Source organism: Callospermophilus lateralis, chromosome 13, assembly GCF_048772815.1.
Source record: "Callospermophilus lateralis isolate mCalLat2 chromosome 13, mCalLat2.hap1, whole genome shotgun sequence".
Taxonomy (NCBI): Eukaryota; Metazoa; Chordata; class Mammalia; order Rodentia; family Sciuridae; genus Callospermophilus; species Callospermophilus lateralis.
This window is the reverse complement of record NC_135317.1, coordinates 15,388,503-15,410,060: the sequence shown is the minus strand read 5'-3', so window position 1 is coordinate 15,410,060 and position 21,558 is coordinate 15,388,503. Positions and strand designations below refer to the sequence as shown.

General features: G+C 40.0%; 1 protein-coding gene across 2 annotated transcripts in view; it reads left to right on the top strand.

Annotated features, from left to right (window-relative positions):
- Window positions 1-21,558, top strand: part of Heatr1 (HEAT repeat containing 1) — a 44,866-nt gene that overhangs the window by 22,589 nt on the left and 719 nt on the right. For both annotated transcript variants that reach the window (XM_076831596.1, XM_076831595.1), the window contains exons 25-44: window positions 1,260-1,363; window positions 1,523-1,666; window positions 2,396-2,514; window positions 2,601-2,722; window positions 4,663-4,791; window positions 6,253-6,483; window positions 7,373-7,499; window positions 9,157-9,311; window positions 12,557-12,603; window positions 13,090-13,213; window positions 13,789-13,929; window positions 14,386-14,675; window positions 15,336-15,486; window positions 16,520-16,678; window positions 16,805-16,939; window positions 17,080-17,184; window positions 17,273-17,441; window positions 18,041-18,195; window positions 19,047-19,205; window positions 20,771-20,879. In XM_076831596.1, coding sequence (XP_076687711.1) covers window positions 1,260-1,363; window positions 1,523-1,666; window positions 2,396-2,514; window positions 2,601-2,722; window positions 4,663-4,791; window positions 6,253-6,483; window positions 7,373-7,499; window positions 9,157-9,311; window positions 12,557-12,603; window positions 13,090-13,213; window positions 13,789-13,929; window positions 14,386-14,675; window positions 15,336-15,486; window positions 16,520-16,678; window positions 16,805-16,939; window positions 17,080-17,184; window positions 17,273-17,441; window positions 18,041-18,195; window positions 19,047-19,205; window positions 20,771-20,879 — 2,875 coding nt within the window. The remainder of the gene's footprint in view (window positions 1-1,259; window positions 1,364-1,522; window positions 1,667-2,395; window positions 2,515-2,600; window positions 2,723-4,662; window positions 4,792-6,252; window positions 6,484-7,372; window positions 7,500-9,156; window positions 9,312-12,556; window positions 12,604-13,089; window positions 13,214-13,788; window positions 13,930-14,385; window positions 14,676-15,335; window positions 15,487-16,519; window positions 16,679-16,804; window positions 16,940-17,079; window positions 17,185-17,272; window positions 17,442-18,040; window positions 18,196-19,046; window positions 19,206-20,770; window positions 20,880-21,558) is intronic.

Genomic DNA, 21,558 nt, shown 5'->3' with positions numbered 1-21,558 from the left:
AATCATATTTTTATGGTAGTAACGAAAATACATTTTGGCAGTTATCTTCTTTTTAATCAAGATCCAAACATGATGTCATTAGATATCACAACAATGTTTTCCAAAGAGAGAGATTTCTGGAACTCTCCCATATCTGCAAAATCTTGGGGTATGACTGAATGTGTGTGTCTTAGTTATTCCTTTCTAGTTAGTTAGGATATATCAGGCTTTGTACATGGAAACAGTGGGTATGGATGATTCTCTATCTGGTGGCTAGTTTTTCGTTCTAAGGAACGAATATGGAATTAGTGACACTGGACTAGAGAAGTGGTACCATGTTATAATCAGGGCCAATGCAGGACTGTAGCTTGAGACCCAGGATAAACCCTGCAGAAGCAAGTGCCCTGTAGCAAGAGAACTCAGGTAAAATGAGTATCAAACTGGAACTCATGTTGGCTAGTGCTGGGTTGATTGCTTTTGATTTATACCTGCTCCCTCCTTTGCTTCTAATTTTCCTTGGGGTATACAACACAGGAGCATCAGATGGCAGAAGAGTGGGGCAGACACAGATCGAAAAGTCATCCTTCCTCATCAGTTGATGAAACTGTTCTTATGGGAGAATGTCTGATTTTAGTCTTAATGCAAACAAATGTGAAGAGAAATTAGAATCACAAATAACACATGTTCAACAGGCTTTGAATACCCCATAGTGCTAATTAAGGTGCTAATTAATTATAGTGCTGGTTGAATTAAGATTTATTGCATAAAGGAGAATCTTACAACATTTTGAAGGGTTATTGAAAGGAAAATGTTAACCCAAATCCCTCTAGCTTCCATTTCAATAGACCGTGGACTAGAGGGTAGATGTAATATTGGAAACATGCCATGTCAACCAAAAATAAGCTTGGCCTGAAGCATAAGACAGCTGTACTTCTCATTATAAACATTGTTTTGATTACAAAATACACTAGATGAAACACTTCTTTACATTTGTAACAATAAATATATGCCATATAGTGAAATAAGTATATACTGATGCGAATAGATTTTTAAGATACCAGAACAATGTATACCTTTAAACAACTACTGGTATGTAGAAAATTTTCAAAAGAAATTGTTAATGGTGTTTGCCTATGGGGTTTGAGCTGTGCTTTGGACTGGTATAAAGACATAAAAGTGGACATAAATACTTTGATCATATCTCTTTGAATCATTACTTATTCCTCTGATTTCATCATGGTGAATTAATGTTATCAACCATTCTTCCTTCAATATTTCAGATTTCCATTAATGCTGAACAAGTCAGAATAGAACTGGAACCACCAGATAAAGCTAAATCCTTGGGCACAATTCAGCAAACAAGAAGGCAAAAAATGCAGCAGAAGTAAGAGCTTCGAGTGTATTAAGAACATGCTCTTGTTCCCAGACTCTGCATATTGACACCATTGTGATACCCATCAGTTTGCCATAACTAGGTACAGTAGTTTTTGTTTAGCAGTGATGGTATTTGCGTTTCCAACTTTTTGTCTTCTTTGTTTCCCAGAAAATCACAAGATACAGAATCCATTCAGGAAGTTGGAGGTTCTTACTGGCAAAGAGTAACCCTCATCCTAGAATTATTGCAGCACAAGAAGAAGCTGAAAAGCCCTCAGATATTGATACCAACTCTTTTTAACTTGCTGTCTAGGTAATGACATTTAACTTTGATCTGTGAGTTCTAATAAGTTGCTCATCCCATTTTGCTTAACATTCTCTTTTCAACACATTGTTTTCTTTAGATAGTCTATCCAGTAAAGTAGGTTCAGATTCATAATTTGGAGGATTGTAGGAATGGTTTAAGTACTCATTGCCAGCCCCTAAATGGATTTCGTCCTGTGTCAAGAAGTAAATGGCCACTCACCTTACTGCTACTTTTTTCTTAACTTTCAGTACTGTATCCAAGTTATTGTGACTTGTGTTTAAAGATACAGTGAGACACTGCTTTATTTTTTAAGTGTAGATAGGTGTAGAGTATGTCACTGAACTGTGGAATGTACTGTTAGGTGAAGAGTAAAGTAATTGTTGCCTCTAAGATTTCAAATAGGATAGTGGGAAGTACAATGGAGGAAAGAGAATTTGACATAAGTACCTGTTTATATAAAAAAAAAAAAATTAGGGGCTGGGGTTGTGGCTCAGCGGTAGGAAGCTCACCTAGCACATGTGAGGCACTGGGTTTGATCCTCAGCACCACATAAAAATAAATAAATAAAATAAAGGTATTAAATTAAAGTTGTAAATTTACATCCTATTTATAGACTTTAATATACTATTTTAGTTATTATTTTCTAAACATGAGTTCTGGACAGTAGTCATTAATGTGGCAATGAATTAAGCAACTTCTACATTTCCTGTTATTTTTCTTGTGGGTATCCTAAAGGTGTTTAGAGGCTTTACCACCAGAGCAGGGGAACATGGAATACACCAAGCAATTAATTCTTAGTTGTCTGCTCAACATCTGCCAGAAACTCTCCCCAGATGGTGGAAGGATACCTAAAGGTATGTGCTGGTTGGGTAGAAAATTGACCTACTTTGAGTGCAGATGTATCTGCCACTTATATTTTTTAAATTTCTCACTGCTATAGATGTTGTAGATGAAGAGAAGTTCAATGTGGAATTGATAGTTCAGTGCATCCGACTTTCAGAGATGCCTCAAACTCATCACCAGGCCCTTTTACTTTTGGGTACCGTTGCTGGAATATTTCCGGTGAGTGTTGATGACTTCAGACTTTAGCTACTTCACATATTTTTCTCCCATGGGAATGTGTTGGCACTCATTGATTGATTTAAATTCATTGGGCTGAAGCTGTTATAGTTAAAGCTTCGTCCCAGGATTTCATAAACTGACTTCCAGACCACTCACGTATAATCGAATCAAGGCTTTATTGAAGCTCACTGGTGGCAGCTGACCAGAACATAAAGCTGTTCCCCTGATCAGCCCCGAACAATTGCAAGGGAGCTCCTTATAAGCCTGAAAACCACAAAAGGGATGTTAAGGGGGTCTAGCCAATGCAAGTAAGCCAGGTTACAGAAGCAGGACAGTGCAGTCAAGCGGAGGGAAACCTAACCAATCACAGTTAGCCTAGTCACCCCAGTTACAGAAACAGAGCCCCGTTAACCCTAGTTACAGAAACAATACCCCATTAGGTAGTTTTGTGTTCTTAAAGGTTTCTATAGCAAAAGGAAAAGAACGTCTTGCTCCAGTCATGACTCTTCTACTTGGCATGGTTGTTTTACAGGATAAGTCATAAAACAAAATGGAGTCACATTTGCTTCTACTGCCACAAAGCTGGGGGTATAAATCAGTACTAGAGTACTGCAACAAACAAACAAAAACAAAAAATAGCTGGATGTGGTGGTACTTGCCTATAGTCTCAGGAACTCGGGAGGCTTAGGCAGGAAAATCACAAGTTGGAGGCCAGCCTGGGATCCTGTCTCAAAATAAAAATTTAAAAAAGGGCTGGGGATGTGGCTCCGCGGTAGAGCACTAGTTTAGCATGTGTGAGACCCTGGGTTTAATCCCTAGTACTGCAAAATAAGTAAATAAAGCCATTAGACTTTGGGGTCCTTCAGCACTACTGGGACTCCTACCCTGTCTCTTTAAGGATGGGACACTGTGAACTGATTGATCTTCCTAACTAAGCTTTGGTTCTCTTCTTTGGAAAGTGAAATTGGAATAGTAACCTCCTTCCTAACATTGCTGTGAGGACCCCGGTATGTAACTTGTGGTTAGCTCCCCGGTATGTAACTTGTGGTTAGCTCTCAGCCAGTGCCTGTTACACTGTAAGGTAGTGGTACTAGTGTTGTTTGAAAACTAATAGCCAATTAACCATTAATTTTCTAAGGAGGCTTTACCCAGCAAGAGTAAAGTTAATTTGATTATAACTTATCTCATTTGAAGAAATCACGCCCCTTTATAAAGCAAATCATTTAGAGAGTTTGACATTCTTTGCATACAGAGCTTTAATCAGAGGGTCTTAATTGGAGGGTCTCCATGAGCTTTAATCTGTTGAAGTCATGTGAAGATCTGTTATGTGGGACTTTTTATTTCTTTGGACAAAAGTCTGTAGCTCTCAGAGGGGTTGCTATGAATGTTTGTATATAAGGTTTTGTGAGGACATGTTATCATATCTATTGGGCACACACCTAGGAGTAGAATTTTTGGGTCATATGGTAACTTGACTTTTTTAAGGAACTACTGGGCTGTTTTCCAAAGTGGCTGCACCATTTTACCCACCAATAGTATATGAGAATTCCAGTTTTTCCACATCCTTGCCAGAATTTGTTATTGTCTTTTTTTGTCATAGCCATCCTAATAGGTGAGGAAGCATATCTTGGATTTTGATTTTATGATTACCTAGTGACTAATGATATTGAACATCTTTTCATAAGCAAATATGCTTTGCCAATTTGCATATTTTGAAGAAATGTGTTTCATATCTTTCGCCCATTTATTTACTTATTTATTTTATTTTTGTTGGTGCAAGGAATTAAACCCAGGTCCTAAGCATATTCTCTGAGTTATGGCCCCAACCCCTTGCCCATTTTTAAACCAGATTATTTCTATTTTTATTGGTGAGTTGTAATGAATTATTGGCCTTTGATATGCTTGAAATATAAAATGTTGATAGTTGTGTTTTCTTTCAGGATAAAGTTCTACACAATATCATGTCTATTTTTACATTTATGGGTGCCAATGTCATGCGCCTAGATGACACATACAGTTTTCAAGTTATTAGCAAGACAGTGAAGATGGTTATTCCAGCACTGATTCAGGTAAGCTGTCTGAACACCACCATCATCATTATTGCTTCTAGTCTTTTGAATGTTATGTATGATGGGTATAAAAACCTTTCTGAAGTGCTCAAGTAATTGTTGCTCATAAGCTGTAGAATGGCAATGCTCAAAATCGGTCTTGGAAATAATTTCCTTTCCAAGATGTGATCAGACAAGCTGCAGCTGGTGCTGCTGTGCTGCATGAGCATCTTAAGGTTGTACTGGCAGAGTTTGGTTTAGAAGATCATGTCAGTTTAACAACTCTAGTGTAGATCAGCAGAGATGCTGTGGGAAAAAAGAAAAGGAGCTGTTAGACCTACGGTGGCGATATGTTAGCATGCAATCCAGCCTTTGCCAGACATATTCTGCGAGGGGTGGGGGCGATGAATTGCAAAGTGGCCTCTGAGGTGAGAGGGTGTGGTTGCATGCTGGAGTTTTCTGCTTCCCAACTTGTTACTATCTTTTCTCATGCTCTTTTTTTTTTTTTAAGAGAGAGAATTTTTTAATATTTATTTTTTAGTTTTCAGTGGACACAACATCTGTATTTTATTTTTATGCGGTGCTGAGGATGGAACCCAGCACCCCACGCATGCCACGCGAGCGTGCTACCACTTGAGCCACATCCCCAGCCCTCTCATGCTCTTTACCATCTCAGGGATGAACAGTCAAAACCATCTCCTTTTAATTTTGGCATTAAATTGGTGTTTTCTGTGTCTAATAATTTGGCAAATATAGAACGCATGCCTAAAAAAAAAATATATGTGCATTAATACATGTGCCGAAGAAGTAAATCTTTAAAGAGTTCAGAATAGGTGAAAATCCGGTGGCCAGGATGAACAGAAAGTTTCATAAAACGTGGAATTCATATGGGTAGAAAAGCATAGGATTTGCATAGTAAAATGGCAGAGCCGTCGGTAGCAAGGAAGAGGCCTTGTGTGGACATGTGCACAGGGTGTTTAAAGATTGTGATGTAGATTAATTTGATGGAGAAGGGAATTGAAGACAGAAGTAGAGGGTCTTGAGATGTTCATTTCAAGTGTTTCTTTATTCTTCATTCTCTCATTCAGCAACTCTATTTTGATCACCAGTGCCATAGTAAAATGGTTTGAACTTGGCCCTTTCTTCTCGGCACCATATAAGTGCGTTGTGTTTGTGCAGTTTGCACAGGTGACCCACACAGACTGGCTGGCTGTGCCACACATTTGGCACTTGTCACTTGCTTCCTCCTCCTCTCTTTCACATGTGCATTTTGTTTCATACAGATCATACATCTCCCTTGGGGCAGAGGTTACATCCTAAATTCTGTATCCCCCTCAGGGCCAAATAGTACCTGAGATATGACTGATACTCATTGACTATTTATTGATAGATCTTTGATTATTAAAACTCTTTTGATAGCTTTTCCAGGGCACATCCAAAGGTCTGGTCTTCTGTACTGCAAGTTTGCTTTCTGTTTTGCAGTCTGATAGTGGAGACTCGACAGAAGTCACAAGAAACGTTGAAGAAATTGTGGTAAAAATCATCAGTGTGTTTGTGGATGCACTGCCGCATGTTCCAGAGCACAGGCGCCTGCCCATCCTTGTTCAGCTTGTTGATACTCTTGGTGCACAGAAATTCCTCTGGGTTCTCCTCGTCTTGCTCTTTGAACAGTACGTCACTAAAACAGTGCTGGTGGCTGCCTGTGGAGAAAAGGTCAGAATGTCGGTGGGGTGGTAAGAAGGAAAATGGTGATGTTTCATGCAGATTTTGTTTAAACTTGGGGCCGGCAATGCTTAATGTGCATTATTTGACAGTGTTTGCCCAGAACCTTTTCTTCCTTCCTCCCTCCCTCGCTCCCCCAGGGGTAACCTACCACTGAGCTATATCCTCAGCCCTTTTATTCTTTATTTTTGAGTAAGGGTTTTACTAAATTGCTGAGGCTGTGATCTTGCCTCAGCCTCTCGAGTAGCTTGGATTATAGACATACACCACAATACCCAACACCTTTTTTAAAAATGTTTTTGGTATTCTTTAAAATTGCTCTCAGATCTGTGGGCACTTGTAACGTTTCAGTAGCAGCAAGGTATCTTCTGAGGGCAGTTTCCTTTATCTGACAAACAGGTTTAGTGCCATGCTGGGTGGTTCCATTTTAAGTCCAGCAGAGTGAGGCTGTGGAGTAGTGAGACTCCTTCTCTGGAACATGGCTTTGGAGGCATTTTATCAGGAAGGGGAAGAGCATCCATAACTAAAGACACAGGCCTGGGTGATGTTTTGGATGAACATGGTCATAACTCAAGAGGTCCAGGGCTATTTGTAAATGGCATCTCAGACATGGATCTGGGAGTAGAGCTAGAGTGGAAGTAATGTTCCTCTGGAAACTGGAGTGCAGACTATCCTGGGACCTTGCCCTCTTCAGTTCTCATGAATGGCCCTTTTACAGAAGGAGCTTGCCAGCTTCACTCATCTGGTGATGACCATCAGGAAAGATAGGATGACTTTGCATGCTAAGGGATGTTTTTTGAGCATGTTCCCTTATTTATAGTTATTCATACTCCATTTGTTAGGTACAGTTCTGTTACTTTTGTCCTTTCTCTCAATACAGGATGCTATTTTAGAGGCAGATACTGAATTTTGGATCTCAGTCTGCTGTGAGTTTAGTGTCCAGCATCAGGTACAAAGCTTGATGAGCATCCTCCAGTACTTGGTGAAGCTGCCAGAGGAAAAGGAGGGTAAGTGCAAGTCCAGTATCGCTGCCATCTCCTGCATGGGAGTAGCAGAGCACATCAGCCTCACAACCACAGCATGTCCTTAGCAGGGTTATGTTTTTTTTTGATTGATTGATTGATTATCTTTAATTTCAGTGTGTAATCATGTACTTTCCTGAATCCTGTATGAAAAGGTTAGCAGTTCTGCTTGCCTCACATGTTTTTGTTCTCTGTGCCTTGCTATGCATGTGTTGACTATGGAATGTCTCCTATGTCCAGAATGAATTATGTTCAAATGACAGTAAGTTAGCTGTACCTAATAAGATTCCCATTAAATTTGCAAGAAAATAATAAAAATAGGTAGCACAGCAGTGGTACCTGAAGGTTAAAGTTGTCCGTGGAACAGTCTTGAGGAGAGTTGGTCGCAGTACTAGTAGGGCTGGTTGAAGGCAGCACTGATGTGGTGATGTGCTCAGTCCTCTGCCTTTGCAGCAGAACAGCAGGATGGACTAGAAGGCAGGACCAAAGGGCTCCTAGGACTGCTGTCTGTGTGGCCAATGTGGACCTTGTCACCAGGTGAGGTTGGCTCAGGTTTGTCAGGAGCAGACCAGGAAACAGCCTGGAGAGCTGCGCTTGGTGGCATGGCTGGGGAGGAGTCTTCACTGTGAACCATTCTCTAGAACAATGGGTGGTTTGGTTTGGTTTGTTTTTTTCAGTGCTGGACATTGAACTCAGAGCCTTGCACATGCCAGGCAAGTGCTCTTCACTGAACTTTATCCCCTGTGTAGTATTGGACAACCTAAGACAGGCACTGTCCCTAAGCCACATGCTTCTTGTTTAATTAAACAGAACGGGGGAGATGTTGAGAGCCACAGCCGAGTCGGAATGGCGCCTGGCATTTTACCAGAAGGAGTGGTTGAGCCATTAAGATGATGATAATTAAGTTAAGCTGTGTATAATTGCTTTGACTGGATGATGCTGGATTGAAACAGGCTGTGTATTCAGTTGTATATGGACCCCTGGCTGCCTCCCCCTGTTGAGTTCCCATTGAATTCTGGCAGAGTTCCCCTTGAGTTCCCACGGAGGAGAGAGTTCCCAGGGAGAGCCGGGGAGAGATCCGGCAATAGTAGTTCCTGTTTGAACCTACAAGTGCCTCATGGCGGCTCGGTTATTTTGTGCCCAGCCAGACTGCAGCACCCCTGACCACTGTACTCTCAGTGTATTTATACTAAATACATCTGGGTAAGAAATTTTCCATCTAAAACTTGAAGTTCTAGAACATACATTTTCAGACTTAAAACTGAGCCTTAAGGTTAGTTCATAGGCTCCTTCAGCCTGTGTGGACTGCCATGAAAGAGCTCCTGAGATTTCAGGAGCTCTGTCCAGAGCCAGCATCTGAAGGGTTCTTCTGGAGTGTCTGTGCCTCCTGTTTGATTATCTCAGTTATCCTGTTGTTTTGGTTTTTGCCTTCCACATCTCTTCGTATTAAGAACCTTTGGGGTACTTTCTTGGAAGGCACACTTCCACTTCTCACTGATGGAGAGAAGAAGAGCTATGTGTTGTAACTCCAGTTTTTCCTTTCTGAAATTGCATCCTATTCGCCCTGCTGTACTTGAATTCAGTATGCCAAGCAGTCAGATTGAAGATAAGTGAGGTCACTAGTTTCGTTGTTGTTTTTCAGAAACCATTCCCAAGGCAGCATCTAACAAGGCCCAAGAAGAAATGCTCCAGATTTTTAACGTCGACACCCATACTAGCAAGCAGTTGCGGCATTTTAAATTTCTGTCAGTGTCCTTCATGGCCCAGCTCCTGGCTTCCAGTAGTTTTCTCAAAAAGGTGATGTGTTTGAATGGGTTTATGATAAAATTCTCCTGCTATTTCTAAGGAAACTGAGTTTTTTAAATTAAAATTTATCTTTTTGGTTGTAGTTGGACACAATACCTTTATTTATTTATATGTTTTTATGTGGTGATGGGGATCGAACCCAGGGGTATGCCTTCAAAGATAATAGAAAAAGTATTACACTTCACCATGAAAAACTGTTATACACTCTACCAAGGGTGAGTGTATAAGCCCTGTGAACATGTGATTTCATTCTCAAGAGCTATATTCCCAGCACAGGGTATAAACATGTGGACCAGCAGCCGTTTCCAAGAATATTTACAATAGGGCTGGGGCTGGGGCTCAGTGGTGGAGCACTTGCCTAGCATGTATGAGGCACTGGGTTCGATTCTCAGCACCACATATAAATAAATAAAAATAATAAAGATATATTGACAACTAAAATATTTTTAAAAATAAAGAATGTTTCCAGTAGCATTGTTCTCGGCAGCTGAACTGGTAGCAACTTAGGTGTCTGCCTGTGGAGTGGGTAAATGGCTGTGGTCACACGGGAGCATAGATGGACAACATGGCCATATGGGAATCTGAAGCAGTATGACTAGAAAGAGGAGAGGCACAAAAGAATGTGTACCCTGGTTTCATTATATAAAATTATAAACAGACAAAATAAGTTTGTGGTTTTAGAAGATAAGACAGTGGCATCTTGGGGAGGAGGATGGGGCACATGGGAGGTGACTGTGCAGCAAGACTCTGGGCTGCCAGGAGTGAGCTGTAGCTCTGCGGGGCACGGTGAGCTCTGCATGGATGATCAGTGCACTTTGCTGTCCCTGTGTTAAACCTCAGTGTGGGCAATGAGAGGAAAAAGGAAAGAAAGAAATACAACCAGAGATAGAAAATAGTTGAACATTGGTACATTTATTTAAGTACTATGACACTTTAAGAGATAAAATCATCAGAATTATTGACCTACTAGATTTTTTTCTATGTAAAAATTCATTCATTCATGATTTAAGAGAAAAAAAAAAAAAACCCTCTTACATGGGAATACTTTGGCCTGATAAAGGTATTTAGTAGAAGCCTGTGGTTTGTATCATAATTAATGATGAAACATTAATGGTGTCATTGCTAAAGTCAGGAACAAAGGTGCCTTTTGTTATCCCTTTTTCTCAGAAAAAGAAATGACACGTAAGGATCAGGAAAAAAAGAATCAACAAACTCTTTAATTAGTCTTGTATATCATATAATGCTATGGTTTACCTTATTTTAAAATAGAATAAAATATTTCATATACAATAAAAACAAACTTGTTAGTCAACCAGATGTATGCAAGAATATTATGGAGGAATGTAAAAGATATTAAAGGACACAAAAGAAGACTCAGAGAAATGAAAAGAGACAGTGTTCATGTGCAGAAGACTCACTATTTAAAGATTTCAGTTCTTCTCTGATTAATCTAGAAATTCAGTGCACTTCCTCAATGACATGTTTTAAATGACCTTGACAAGTTCATTCCAAAATGTACAGGATTAAGGACAGTGGAGCAAGAAGAAAAAGATGGATCAGTGTGAATCAATAGTAAGCTCAGAAACACTTTGAGATAAGTAGGAAAGGTGTCATGTGGGGAATAAGTACTAGCACTAGTGCAGTTTCTTTCTGTTTGTGATGGGAAAAGTCTCTGATATACAACCAAAAATTTTAGGCAGAGTAAAAATTTGAGTGAAAGCAACACTTAGAATTTGTAGAAGAATAATATTGTGGCCTGAGGTTAGAGAAAAATTTTTCTTCAAAACTTGTTTCAGGCTGGGGCTATAGCTCAGTGGTAAAGCGGTTGCCTCACATGTGTGAGTCACTGGGTTCTATACACAGCACCACATAAAAATAAAAAAAGATACTGTGTGTTCATCTATAACTAAATAAATATTTTTTTTAAAAAAATGGTTCAATCATAAATTGAAAAGAAAGCCACAGACCAAGAAAAAATTGTTGCTCTACATAAATAAAAAAGCATCAGTTTCCATTAGAGCAACTGGCAAAAAATGTGAACTCAGTAAAGAGAAATTACAAATGGCCACTTGCTACACAACACATCTCAGCCTCCTTAGTGAATGGAAAGTGCAGATTAAATAAGATGTCACTGTGGTGCCCATCAAATTGGTAAAATTGTCAAAGCTGTTAATACAAAGGAGTGGCAATGACATGAGATACACAGAGCATATCCGTAGATATTTACTGTACAAAAACTGGTGGAGATGCTCAAGAGATTTATAAAAATGTTTTTCTTTAGAATTTTTTATAAGTTAGACATTCCATACCTAAAGTGCTCCAAAATCCAAAACTTTCCGAGCACTGATATGACACCACAAGTAGAAAATTCCACATCTGACCCATACTGTGACTTATGACTTTTCATAAATCACAGTACAAATACACTAAAAATATTGTTCAGAATTATCTTCAGGCTATGTGTATAAAGTGAACATAAGTGAGTTTTGTATTTAGACTTGGGTCCCATCCTCACAATATCTTATTATGTCTATGCAAATCTGTCTTAACCTCCCCGTCCCCCCTCCAAAAAAAAAAAAAAAAACAATCTGAAACATTTCTGGTCTTGAGCATTTCAGATAAGGGATACTCAACCTATAAAAGGAAGAAAAATAGACTTAAACTAAATGTTAAGCAACAGAGGGAAATGGATAAGTAAGTTATGGTTTCCATAGAGGAGAGCTGTGTGCAGTTGAATGTACCAGAGCAATGTTGAGTCCCCACACACAGTTCTAAAAAATCCAGTGTTACCAGAAAGTAGTGTTGTTGAATATGTGCTGTTTGGAAACACTTGATAGCAGGGTGTTTTTTTCCTCCAGAGGCGTGGGGTAAGGGAGGGTGGACCAGGGATCAGTAGGTAGGAGACCACAGCTGTCCATAATGTTTAACTTCTCCACTGATTCCGTATGAATTAGCCAAGTTGGCATTCCATTAAATTAGGTAGTGGACAAGTGAGTATTGCTCATCTACTGTATTTTCCTGATTCTTTTTATCAAATTTTCCAGATACAACAGAATATAAGAGAATCAGAGTTAAACACAGTCTACAGTGAGGGTGCTCTGAACCTGATTAAATTGTAATGTCAGAAAATTTAAGCATGGTGTCTGTGTGTGTACTCCTGAGTTTTATTGAACCTAATTCAAATGACATTATTGTTATCCATGCTGTTTTCTAATGGAGCTTTCTTTTAAATGTAGGTGGTTGAAGGTGGTGGTCCTCAAATTTTAAAAGGACTTGAACAGAGGTATGTTTGTCTTTATTCACTTTTTATATGGAAATAATTTCAAACTGGAAGACTAGAACAGGAACTCATGCACTCTTTATAGCAGGTTGACCATGGATATTTTATGCCACATTTAATTTATCATTCTCTCTGCATACGTTTTTGTCTTTGAACTCTTTGAAACTAAGCCATATATATTATGCTTCTTTCCCTTAGTGTGTATTTCCTAAGAATCTGAGATATTGTTATAAAACCGTGACACAGTTACCAAGGCCCAGAGCCAGAGTTAGGGTGTCCTTCTAGATAGAGGCCTCTGTTTATTTCTTAGTGGGATTTCTCTATGACAGTAATCCCTACTTTCTTTTCCTTCCATGTCATTTTTAAAATAATTCAGTACAAAATTATTAAATATCTTTTTCCATTGAAGCATTCTGCATGGGATAGAGACATGTGAGTTCTGTAAATGCCTTCAGCTGCTGTTTGTTGGTTGTCTCCTGTGCCTTATAGGTTGCTAGAAACTATTCTTGGCTATATCAACGCTGTAGCACAGTCCATGGAAAAAAACGCAGACAAACTAACTGTGAAGTTTTGGCGAGCACTCCTTAGCAAAGCTTATGACATGTTAGATAAGGTAAGTTATCATTTTTCCCCGTAAGTATTGAGTTTTGTCACTGGTTTTTAAGTCATTACAAAATTATTTGACTTGAAGTTTTACTCTAAGAATGAATTTAGCAATACCTTTTATTAATATAGTGAATCTCAGATTGTTCCTGAAAAGACTCTTGATGACTAGAAATAAACTCTTCTGGGAAAAAATGCCACCTTACCCAATTATATGAACATGTGCCTCCATAGAATATTTTAAATAGTTGCGTGACAAATAATGTTCCACCTTATTCAGATAGAAAAAAATTAAAATATGTCATGTATATTAGGTAAAACATTGGTTTTGAAATTAGGGTCATTGTTCAAATTTAGCTAAATTATTTGGCTACATGGTTTAGAGCAGTTCACTTGTTCTTAGCATTAGGATTTTTGTTTTGTTTTAGTTAATTAATTAATACTAGTCCTAGTAGAAAGGTTAGTGCAAAAATGACACAAGTGTGTGTGAAAATGCCTCATGCCCAGAGATATGCAGTAAATAGAAGTTTCATTTGGTTGATCTTTGTCAGGTTTTTTGATTGTTAAATGTAATCTTCCCTGTAGGTTAATGCCTTGCTGTCCACAGAAACCTTCATTACTGTGATTAGGGGGCTGGTGGGCAATCCACTGCCATCTGTTCGCCGCAAGGCATTGGATCTTTTGAACAACAAGCTACAGCAGAATACATCCTGGAAGAGGAAAACGGTGAGTGAAGCCATATTGCAGACATGTATAGCTTTCCTTGCTTTATTAAAGAGCGGCATTTAACTCCCTGAAGTTTCCCCAGGGTGCTATTTAACATTGTATTGTATATGTATTTAAAAATGTGATAGTCGAGTAGTGACACAGGTGTGTTGCAGAGCTCTTAGAACGGAATTCAGACTAATAGAATTATTGCTTGATAGGGACCACACACTGCCTTAGCTTTAGCATAATTTTAATCCTTTCCCCCTGGGGTGCTTTATATGAATCAGGTTGGTGAAAGCACATGTATTTGCTTAGCAGTAAAGAAAGCAGATGGGGAAACCATTGCTTTGAGTATAGTCAAGAGGCGGGGCCCTCAGTCAGATTTTCATTGAGAGTGTCTCAGGCTGTCAAGATGCAAAATGAACTAGAAGATTTTAAGCTTTAACTATTTGAGAACTGTGACTTCTTCTTCAGGTTTACCGCTTTCTAAAACTGGTTCCAGTCCTTTTGGCCATTGTGCAGCGTAAGAAAAAGGAAGGGGAAGAACAAGCCATAAACAGACAGACGGCTCTGTACACCCTGAAGCTTTTATGCAAGAATTTTGGTGCAGAAAATCCAGAATATTTTGTGCCAGTGTTGAACACTGCGGTAAAACTGATTGCTCCAGAAAGAAAGGAAGACAAGAATGTCGTGGGAAGTTCCCTTCTGTGCATAGCAGAGGTGGCCTCCACCCTGAAAGCTCTGGCCATTCCTCAGCTTCCCAGGTATGCCACTGGAGACTTGGCACAGGAACTAGTACAGTGCCGCACAGACTATAAAAGAATGCCTTGGTGACCTTTTTTTTTTTTTTTCTTTTGGCTTGAGTAGAAATTACATAAAGTAGATTTAAGAATTGATCCTTTCTTCAAACTGAAAAATACAACATTGCCATTTAGCTTCAGACACTTTGTGATGTTACTTATCCCCCCCATTCTTCCTCCCTTTTGAGCAATTGTGGCTAGAAAGCAGGGTGAATCTCACAGAGAAGTGGGTCAGAGCACCCTGCATGGGGTTGGACATGCCTGCCTGACTGTGGCTCTGACTGGAACTGGCTGCTAGAGCTCTGGTATCTGTAAAACAGAGGCATGCCTACCCACCCAATAGGGCCTCCGCAGGACAGGGCTTGCCAGAGTTTTTGTACAGTCCTGACACAGTAGTGCATGTTCAGTAATGGAAAGAGAGTGTTGTGTTAACAGTTACTCTTGTACAGTTCACAATAGGAGATACTTCAGTCACATGAAGTATGTAGACAGTGTTTTGTGATCTGTGGGATATGTGGTGACATAATGGGCACAGTTTGGGTTTTTCCTTATTGTCCCCTACTTCATCCTCCAGTCTGTTTTTTCTGTTTGGAATTCTCTAAGAAACTTGCTTTCTCCTTTTAGCCTGATGCCATCGTTGCTGGCAGCAATGCAGAGTACCAGCGAGCTGGTCTGCAGCGAGGTCTGCCTGCTCAGTGCCCTGGCCGCCCTGCATAAGGTTGTCGAGACTCTGCCACACTTCATCAGCCCCTACCTGAAAGGCATTCTGTCTCAGGTGAGCTGTAGTGACTGAAATGCTCTGTAGCATGGTGGAGAGCAGAGGATTGCCACTTAAATCATTGTTATTGGTTCCTTTTCAGTGTCACCTCTGTTTCTCTTCCATCGTCCTTTCTGCTTCATCATGAAGCTGACCAGAATCACTATTTATGGGGCTCTTCTCTCTCTCTCTCTCTTTTTTTTTTTTTTTAAACTGTGCAGGATGTATTTTATTGGTCTTTTTCACTCTGTGAGGCGTTGGGAGGTAGAGCTGCCTATTATACTTTTTGTGGAAACTGGTGTGTCCTATTTGTTTCTGCTGTGAAACTTTCTTAATCCTAAGTAATTTTGCATAGTGGAATTCCTATAGCAACCTTACAGGTTGTTAGGTACCTGTGAACACACTGGGCAAATGGCTTTTCTGATCAAAAGTGCCCAAGAATATTGACCTCTTTCTTGTTCCTCTGATTATTGCTGTTTTATCATGTTGGTTATTTGCCATTTATGAGGTTAGGAACCTTAATGACCATGGTGTACATGAGTTAACCAATTCACATACTGTGCTGTCAGGGCTTGAAAGTAGACTTCAGGAGCTGCAGGTGTAGCTCAGTGATAGAGCACTTACCTAGCCTGTGTGAGTCCCTGGGTTCCCTCCAGCACTTCAACAAATGAATAAACAAAAAACATAGCTGCTGCATAGAAGGGGCCTAGATTGTGAGGAGCTATCTTGATTTTTTTAGCAAAAAAGAACCAGGCTCTTCCCCGTGTCCCAGATTTCTGTCTAAGAAGATTATCAGTCTGGGTTCTCAGAGTTTTGCATTTGCTGTTTACCTTCATCCCTGGCCCCTGCTAATAACAGGGCATCTGCCCAGTGTTACCTACAGATGCTCAGAGCTGGCACTCAAAGGAATTCTGTGCATGGTTGAAGTAACAACATTTCCCAAATCCTGGCATTTGAATTTACCTAATGTCATCACTGAGCCTTCTGTATGAGTGTGGTTGTCAACACAGAGCCATCATGACCTCAGTTGCTATTTTTTATATTCCCATAGGTGATTCATTTGGACAAAATCACTAGTGAACTGGGATCTGCCTCACAGGCTAATGTCCGTCTCACATCTCTTAAAAAGACACTGGCCACCAGGCTGTCACCTCGAGTCTTATTGCCCGCCATCAGCAAAACCTACAAGCAGATTGCAAGGAACTGGGAGGTAAGATCATTTGGGTACTGGACTCTGGAGAAGGAAGAGGTGGTACTGAAATGTTTTAAGTTTCCACTTGAGGAATTCCCGAGTTCTAGGAATAAAAGTGATACCTCTCTTTGCTGTTTGTGGTAGAATAACATGGGCCCATTCATGAGCATCTTGCAAGAGCACATTGGGGTGATGAAGAAGGAAGAGCTCACCTCCTATCAGTCTCAGCTAACTGCCTTCTTCCTAGAGGCCCTGGACTTCCGGGCACAACACTCAGAGGTGAGCTGGTCTCTGCTCTCTCACAGTCCTAGGGTTTTCATCTCTCTGTTGCAAGGAAAATCTCACTATGCAAATAGTCATATTTGCCAAATAATTTAAAAGTCAGTACCCTGGCTAATCATCAGCTCTTCCATTTTCAGGATAATCTCGAGGAAATTGGGAAAACAGAAAGTTGCATCATTGACTGTCTGGTGACCATGATTGTGAAACTCTCTGAGGTTACATTCAGACCCCTATTTTTCAAGGTGAGGCTTCCTCCCTCTGCTTCCCTTTCCTTCTCAGATACACGTGAAGGCATGAGTAGAAGCAGCTAATCTTCTGTTGTGGTTTTAGCTGTTTGATTGGGCCAAAACAGAAGATGCCCCAAAGGACAGGCTGTTGACATTTTACAACCTGGCAGACTGCATTGCTGGGAAGCTGAAGGGGCTTTTTACTCTGTTTGCCGGCCACTTGGTGAAACCTTTTGCTGACACCTTGAACCAGGTGAACATCTCTAAAACAGGTTGGTAGCTCCTTCACTTCGGTCCACATCCTTGTCCTGCATACCATACAGTAGGCACAGTTAGTATAAGATACGCCTTTGAAGGCTCTAGAGTTCTTGGCTAAGGAAGATAAGTTTTTACTTCTGTTATGAGCCATTGAAGTGAATAGTGTTATTTGGCCCAGAAGAAAGAATAAAATAAAGGTATTATTACGAGTCATTGGAAATAACTGTAAAAATCATTAAAATTGGGGAGAAGTAGAGCACTTGCCTAGCATGCATCAGGCCCTAACAACCCCTTCCAAAAAAGAGGGAGAGAATTAAAATTAAGATTCTTCTATTCTTTGATGTCAATAAGCGATCGAAGGTGACAGTTGAGGTAACTTGCTAAACTGAGTGTGAGTCAGTCTTTACCCCAAGATGGTTTCTCCACTTCTGAAAAACCGTTCATTTGATTCTGATCCACATTCATGCTGATTATGATTCTAGATGCTTTTTTAAATATTCTTCTGATTGTAATTATGTTGATGGTGATTCACATTTAAACCTGGGGGATTAAACTGTGAAATTTTCTTGGTTTTCGTTTGTCTTTTTCATTTTTACTCTTTCCTTGTCTACAGATGAAGCGTTTTTTGACTCGGAACACGACCCTGAGAAATGCTGCTTGCTGTTGCAGTTTATCCTGAGCTGTCTGTATAAAATCTTCCTTTTCGACACCCAGCATTTCATTAGTAAAGAGAGAGCAGAAGCCCTGATGATGCCTCTGGTGGATCAGGTAACTGCAGAACTGGCCTGTTAGCTGAGGAGGCTGCCACCTGTCAAGTTTCTGTAGGTTTATATTCACCAAATAGAAGCTTGTAGGGCTTTTTTAAAAGGTTGTTTTTGTTGTTGTTGTTGTTTTGGTGGGGGAATCTTTTTTATGACATTTCAAAGTTGATGTTTTGTGGGTCTTCATTGTGCAGTGTTTCTTTTGAATTGTTCAGAAAAAAACACCTTCCCATGGTTACTTAACATTAAAAATTGTGTTGACTGACCGGCATGTTGGTGTATGCCTGTAATCCCCAGTGACTTGGGAGACTGAGGCAGGAGGATCAAATGTTTGAGGCCAACCTGGGCAACTTACTGAGATCCTGTCTCAAAATAAAGTTCAGAAGGCTATGGGGAATGTAGCTAATTGGTAGAACACTCCTGGGTTCAATCTCCAGTACCAAAAAAAAAAAAAGTGTTAGCCATTTAATGGCTTTTTCAGAGGTGTGAGGGTGTGGCTGCCCCTGGAGGAAAGCTATCCAAGGTTTTCTTCTGGGAGGAGAAAGCTGGTGCTGAGGGTTGTGAGACTGAGTTCCAGAAGATAGGAAACTTGCTGTAGAAAGGCAGCAGAATACAACAGTTACTAATAGGGCATTATGTAAAAATGTGGAAGTGTAACTGCAATCTGTATTTGGGGTAAAAATGGGAGTTCATAATCCACTTGAATCTAATGTATGAAATTTGATATGTCAAGAGATTTGTAATATTTTGAACAACCAATTAAAAAAAAAAAAAGAAAGATACCATTCTAGAGCAGGCATTTTCCAGTAGAAGGAAAATGAGACTTGATGCTCACAGTCCTTGCCCCACTCTTCACAGCTGGAAAACAGGCTTGGAGGAGAGGAGAGGTTCCAGGAGCGGGTGACGAAGCACCTGATTCCCTGCATTGCACAGTTCTCAGTGGCCATGGCAGATGACTCTCTGTGGAAACCCCTAAACTACCAGATTCTGCTGAAGACAAGAGACTCCTCACCCAAGGTTAGGGGCTGTGGGCAACAAGCTCTGTAGCTGCACATTCCCCATGATGCCAGCAGCACTGATGTAGGGTCATGGGCCTTAGGATCTGGGCCTGGAGAGGGAGACAGTGCAGTTTGTCTTCTGGTACTCAGGGTCTGGTCTGCTGTGCTGGGCGGAAATTGAAGCCTAGAAACTTTACTTTTACTGATAGGCATCCTCCCCAGGTGTGGTAGGCATGAGCACCAAAATATTTTTTAGATATTTTAAATTCTTGAATATCTGTGTTTTTAAAATGTCATTGTACTCCTGAGATAAATGCTTTCAGTTTGTCCGTAGAATACTCCTTTGAGTTAAAGCAGTAGATGTATTATATAGTATCTCTTCTGCGTAGATTAGACTTACAGTTCTCTTGGGCAAGTGTTGGCAACAGAAACAGGATGACATGGACAGGTGGAGTGGCGTTAAAATGCCCTATGGAAACTTTCAAACATTTTAGAAATGAATAGCCATTTCTCAAATTGATTACCATTCAGACCTTCACTGGATAAATCAGACGGAAGCAGACTTCTATTAATAGGATTTGTTCAGATTTTTAACGTTTGTTAATTAGAAAGTGAACATAAGGAACCTATTGTGATGGACCCTTAAATCTTAAGTCGCAGATTACATACATTGAAGCATCAGATTTACTTTAATTTTGTTGCACAAAACAAAAAATGCTGACTAAATATAGTTACGAGTTCTTTCAAACTGGAACGGTATTATAGTAGTACCTGATGACTTCGTCCATTCCTTGTCATAGACAAGGTGTATGAGAAGCACCCAAACTATTTTTTTCTTTTTTTAATTTTAGAAGTAGGACATTGTGACACTTTTTTATTAATAGATGAGAGTGTAATCCATGTGGGTGCTCTGGCCCCTCTCACAATGCAGTGGTGATTGCAGCTAGTGATTGTGGGTGAGTTCACCTGCCAGAGAAGGCAAGACTATTCATTGCCAGGTTGGCATCATCTCAGGCAGCTCAGCAAGCTGCAGAACTCCAAAGCAAGTAAATTTGGTGACATGCCAGGTATGGTGGTGAATGTTTATAATCCCAGCAACTTGGGAGGCTGAGACAGGAGGGCGAATTCAAAGCCAGCCTCAGCAACTGCAAGGCACCAGGCAACTCAGCACACCCTGTCTCTAAATAAAATACAAAATAGGTCTGGGGATGTGGCACAGTGGTTTAATGCCCGAGTTCAGTCCCCGGTACCCCTCCCCTCCAGATGGTGACACACTTGAGCTTGCAAGTAGCATTTTATTATTTCTTACAGAAAAATATTATAAAAAGACACAATAGTGTTAAAACAGAGTTCTAAAAACTGATTTGTACAATTACCCATATTTAAAACAGACCGCAAGTGTTAAACTGGTAATCTTAAGATGAAAGTTGAATAATATTAATGCATAATAATGAAGTAAAATAAATGCAAAATAAGATTTAGTTTGAAAAGAGTTTGTCTCAAGTCAGAACAGATCTTAATGTAGTAAAATAGTAGTGAACAATAAATAAAACCATTTTTTTGTTCTTATTTTATTCCTGTCAGGTCCGGTTTGCTGCCTTGATTACTGTGGTAGCCCTGGCTGAAAAGCTGAAGGAAAATTATATCATTTTGCTACCAGAATCCATTCCTTTCTTAGCAGAATTGATGGAAGGTAGGTCCCAAACTGTTACTAAATATTATAAGATTCTGTGGAAATGTGCCCAATGCTGATAGAGATTTGGTTGTATGGTTAGCAGGGGTCCAGTCCTCCACCTCGCTCCCAGGTGGGAGTATGAGCTGATGGCAGCCACTACCTCTCACTCATGCTATTTACAGGACTTCTCATTGTCTTTACCTTTCTTTGTGCTCAGACTACAGTATTATCATTAATCTCATACATTTATATGGCTGAATATTTGGTCTCGAGATATGGAGTTAATGTATCAAAACCTCTAGTGCTATTAAGGATGTGTTGGAGGAACTGGGGTTATGGCTCATTGTATAGCACTTACCTCACACATGTGAGGCCCTGGGCTTGATCCTCAGCACCACATATAAATAAACTAATAAAGGTATTATGTCCACCTACAACTAAAAGAATATCTTTTTAAAAAAGGATGAATTGGAATGTCCATTTGAGTGGTGACTGGCACTTGGTGCTCAGTATTAAGATGCTCTACACAGATGATCTTCAGTTCTCATGTGGGGTAAAGAATTGTTCCTATTTTACAAAGGAAGAAACTAGAGGCTTGTAAGACCCTAAGTAGTTTGATGGTGGAAACAAAGCCAGTGTGACAGGTGGAACTGGTTTATGCAGCCAGGTTTGTCCCAGCTGGAGCTCATACCCTTGT